Raw genomic sequence first — 5,115 nt, 5'->3', positions numbered from 1 at the left:
AAAAAAAAAAAAAAAAAAAAAAAAAAAAAGCTAAAACCATAAAAGATCAAGTTGACAAATCTGATAATACTAAAACTAGAAACATCTGTGTAAGAGAAGACTCCATAATTAAAAGACAAGCCAAAAAATGAGGAAAAGCATACTATAGATTTGGAATATATAAAAACAAAGCAAACAAAGTTGGTGACTGACAGAAACAGGTAATTCACAGAAAAAAAAACCTAGAGAGTTTATTAGACACATGAACAAGATGCCCAGCATTGGCTGGGCACAGCAGCTCACGCCTGTAACCCCAGCACTCTGTGAGGCCCAGGTGGGTGGATCACCTGAGGTCAGGAGTTTGAGACCACCCTGACCAACATGGAGAAGTCCCATCTCTACTAAAAATATAAAATCAGCTGGGCATGGTGGCCCATGCCTGTAATCCCAGCTACTCAGGAGCCTGAGTCAGGAGAATCGCTTGAACCCGGAAAGTGGAGGTTACAGTGAGCCGAGACGGTGCCATTGCACTCCAGCCTGGGCAACAAGAGTGAAACTCTTTCCTCTTTCTCAAAAAAAAAAAAAAAAAAAAAAAGGCCCAGCATCACTAGTAATCAGGGGAATGCAAATTAGAATAATGAGACACCATTTCAACACCTGTCAGATTGGGCAAAAAGTGTAAAAATTTTATATAACCAAGTGTGTAGATGATGAATGTATGGGAAATAAAGCTCTTAGGTTCTCGAAGTTTGTTTTCTTTCTTTTCTTTTTTGAGATGGAGTCTTGCTCTGTCGGTCAGGCTGGAGTGCAGTGGCGTGATCTTAGCTCATTGCAACCTCTGCCTCCCAGGTTCCAGTGATTCTCCTGCCTCAGCCTTCCAAGCAGCTGGGATTACAGGCGTGCGCCATCACACCCGGCTAATTTTTGTTATTTTTAGTAGAGACAGGGTTTCACCATGTTGGCCAGGCTGATCTCGAACTCCTGACCTCAGGTGATCCACCTGCCTCGGCCTCCCAAAGTGCTGGGATTACAGGCCTGAGGCACCATGCCCAGCCTTTGTTTTAAGAGACAGGGTCTTGATCTGTTGCTCAGGCTGGAGTGTAATGGCACAATCATAGCTCACTGCAGCTTTGAACTTCCGGGCATAAGTGATCCTCCTGCTATGGCTTCCCCCAAGTAGCAGGAGCACATCACTACATCCTGCTAATTTTTAATTTTTTTTTTTTTGAGATGAAGTCTTGTTCTTGTCCCCCAGGCTGGAGTGCGATGGCACGATCTCGGCTCACCGCAACCTCCACCCCCCGGGTTCAAGTGATTCTCCTGCCTCAGCCTACCGAGTAGCTGTGATTATAGGCGCCTGCCACCACACCCAGCTAATTTTTGTATTTTTAGTAGAGACAGGGTTTCACCATGTTGGCCAGGTTGGTCTTGAACTCTTGACCTCAGGTGATCCACCCGCCTCAGCCTCCCAAACTGCTGGGATTACAGGCGTGAGCCAAGCTGGACCTTAATTTTTAATTTTTTCTGTAGAGATGGGGGGGGTCTCGCTATACTGCTCAAGCTGGTCTTGAACTCCTGGCCTCAAGTGATCCTCCTGCCTCAGCTTTCCAAGGTGCTGGGATTACAGGTATGAGCCACTGTGCTCCACAAATTCTTATGTTCTTACAACTTACTTTGAGGAGCAATTGGCAGCAGGTACTAAATAATGCTAGTATTGGCTACAGAATGACAAATGCAGGACTGTTTTTCTTTCTTTTTTTTTCCTTTTTTGAGACAGAGTCTCACACTGTGGCCCAGGCTGGAGTGCAATGGTGCCATCTCTGCTCACTGCGACCTCCACCTCCCGCGTTCAAGCAATTCTCATGTCTCAGATTCCTAAGTAGCTGGGATTACAGGCACCCACCATCATACATGGCTAATTTTTTATATTTTTATTAGAGACGGGGTTTCACCATGTTGACCAGGCTGGTCTCGAACTCCTGATCTCAGGTGTTCTGCCCGCCTCAGCCTCCCAAAGTGCTGGGTTTACGGGCATGAGACACCATGCCTGGCCGCAGCACTTTTTTAAACAACGGGACAACCACCTGCCCCTCAGTAGGGAATGAACTGTGGATTACACTTTATTTTATACAGTGGAATTCATAAGCTGTTAAGATGAATGAATTAGATGTATAGGGATTAAAAGATAATTCTTAAAAGCCATGTTGAGACTAGACACGGTGGCGTCTACTTGGGAGGCTGAGGCAGGAGGATAGCCTGAGCCCCAGGAGTTCGAGTCCAGCCTGGGCAGTATAAGTAAACTTCTATGGACAGCAAAAGCGGGGCCGTATCCCGCACAATGCCCTGCCAACAGGCGGTCTCTATCTATCTATCTAGTCTGATATTATGTATATATTCTGCTATATACTTAAGTTCCTAATTATTAGATTTGTATATATTTAAGTTCCTTAGTAATTATTAGACTAATAATACAATATATTCTAGTATTTATATGTAATTAGTGATATATTCTAATCATTATATATATTAGAACAAAATCATATATTCTAGATACATGTATTAAACATATATATTCTGATATATACTTAATTTCCTAAGTAACTAATATTTTAATATATGTAATATACATTATACATATGTAACACTAGCCTAACGAATTTGTGGAGGCTAAGAGAGGTGCTTGCTGAATATGAAAGCAGGCCACAGGAACAAGATCGCATGCAAGGGGATGGGGGTGGAAAGGTCCAAGAACCTGGGAGCCAGATCTTAAGAGCTGCAGGGGTTGGAGTGGTGTGTCCGGGAGAGGTCTGGAGGTTGTTGGGGCCGGAAGGGGTTAAAATTCGACTGGGAAGAGGGTGTCAGCACCGTACCTTTCTCATTGCGAACTGGGACGGCCCCAGCCGTAGACTGAATGGGCGGTTGCTTCATGAGAGCGCTTGGGACCGACATGTTGATGGCAGCGACGGTGATTCCCGAAACTTGACTAATTCCAAACAGTGAACACCAACAACGTCAACGAAGAAAAGAAATTCCTTCCACCTAAGTACACGAACACAGCTGCGCGACTGATAGAGAAACTACTTATGGCTTTGCTAGATAAACCGGAAATACGTCACGAGAGGATTGTGGGATGGTGGAGGACGTTTGGGCGCCCACAGCTAGGAAGTTGAGTCTGTTTCTGCGCATGCTCATCGGCTGCCCGCGTGTCCTCTACGTTGCAGAATTTGGAAGCTGCTTTTGGCGGGAAATTTTGCTTCCTTTGGGCTTTGCTGATGGGACTCTGCGGTGAGGAAGGTTCGAATGAAAGATTTTACGTGTTAGCTTGGTTTGAAGCCAAGAACGGTATAGTGAATAAGAAACTCAGGCGACAGTGAGTTACTGTTTGTCTGGCTTGTTGAAAGCTCAGAAGAAGTAGAGTTTGATGGAATAAAAATCTTGCCAGTAGTATCCGATTAGCTCAGTTCATGAGGCCCAGGGTGGGCTGTGGTGCAGTATTTGGAGTCACAGGGCAGGTGGTGCTGATTTAGGCCAGTGACCAAAAAAAAAAAAAAAAAAAAAAGAAATCTCTCAAGGTGCCTGGGACATTACCTACCTGAAATCCCAAAACTCCACTTTTCGGCTTTCAGGTTTTTCCAGTTTCTGGAAAATACCTATTAGAATACATTCCTGATTGGAAAACGTTTGTATTTAAATATCTAAGTAATTATTATTATTTTGAGACAGGGTCTTCTTCTGTCACACAGGCTGGAGTGCAGTGGCTCGATCTCGGCTTACTGCAGTCTCCACCTCCCGGATTTAAGCGATTCTCTTGCCTCAGCCTTCTGAGTAGCTGGGATTACAGGCACCCACCACCATGCCCTGCTGATTTTTGTATTTGTAGTAGAGATGAGATTTGACCATGTTGGCCAGGCTCAAGGGATGAGCCCACTGCAACCTCCCACAGTGCTGAGTGCTGGCGTGTGCCACCACTCTCGGCTAATTTTTGTATTTTTAGTAGAGGTGGGGTTTCACCATGTTGCCCAGGCTGGTCTTGAACTCCTGACCTCAGATGATCCACCTACCTTGGCCTCCCCAAAGTGCTGGGACTACAGATGTGAGCCACCGTGGCCGATCTATTTAAGAACTCTTTAAGGACTTAACAGAATAATAACAGAAGCAGCCGCAATTTACAAGCTGGGTTGTGTTAAAAAAAAAAATATATATATATATATATATATATATATATGCTAATTGGAAAGTCAGGGCACATTTCACATTAGAAAGGACGTTATAACTGCAGGGGAGACAAGGGACAGCAGGAACAAAGTTCTGAAGTCCAGAAACAGTATGCATTATACAGGACACCATGAAAAGTTTGGTTTTATCCGTAATTTTTGAGTCATGGAGGGCCTTGAAGGTGCTGTTAATGTGATTAACCCAAATTACTTCACCTGTGTTCTACAACTGGGCCTTGAGTGGGAGAAGAAATGAACCTGGACAAGTCTCAGGCAAGGAACAGTGTGGGACCCAATTAAGAAACCAAGGAAACAGTTTTGGGTAGAAGGAAACTTAAAGAGAAGAATAGCCAGAATCTTACTTTATTTTTATTTGTAAAAGAGACAGGGTCTTGCCCTGTCGCTCAGGCTGGAGTGCTGCGCGACCACGGCTCACTGTGGCCTCATCCTTCTAGGTTCAAGCCATTTTCCCACCCCTGCCTTCCCAGTAGCTGGGACTACAGACGTACAACACCACGCCGGGCTAATTTTTGTACTTTTTGTAGAGATGGGGGTCTCACTATTTTGCCCAGGCTGGTTTGGAACTCCTGGGCCCAAGTGATCCACTCCTCTCGGACTCTCAAAGTGTTAGGATTACAGGTGTTGGTCACCGCTCCCGGCCTGCCAATGTTTTTCAGAGCGAGATCCCAGTACCACCTGAATCAAAATCAGCAGTCTGAGGTAAAAATGTCAGTTCAGCCCCAGGACTTCCCTAAAGAATGAGTCCTTCTGCAAGTTTTCTTTATTTTAGTCTTCTTACACGCAACTTCATTGTTAGAATTCTTTTCTAATAGGGATTTGGGGCACATAAGCTGGTCTAGCTGGTAATTACTGAGTGAAAAGGGGGCAAGATAGACCTTAGCTGTTTTTATTAAAACTGTAG

The 5,115-nt window shown here is 44.6% G+C and overlaps 1 protein-coding gene across 1 annotated transcript in view; it reads right to left on the bottom strand.

Annotated features, from left to right (window-relative positions):
* Positions 1–3,161, bottom strand: part of LOC111529494 (microfibrillar-associated protein 1) — a 20,404-nt gene extending 17,243 nt beyond the window's left edge. Inside the window, exon 1 of the mRNA XM_023196386.2 lies at positions 2,850–3,161. Coding sequence (XP_023052154.1) covers positions 2,850–2,928 — 79 coding nt within the window. The 5' untranslated portion in view covers positions 2,929–3,161. The remainder of the gene's footprint in view (positions 1–2,849) is intronic.
* Positions 3,162–5,115: the final 1,954 nt, after the last annotated feature.

Source organism: Piliocolobus tephrosceles, unplaced genomic scaffold (assembly GCF_002776525.5).
Source record: "Piliocolobus tephrosceles isolate RC106 unplaced genomic scaffold, ASM277652v3 unscaffolded_109, whole genome shotgun sequence".
Classification (NCBI taxonomy): Eukaryota; Metazoa; Chordata; class Mammalia; order Primates; family Cercopithecidae; genus Piliocolobus; species Piliocolobus tephrosceles.
This window is presented reverse-complemented; position numbering and strand designations above follow the sequence as displayed.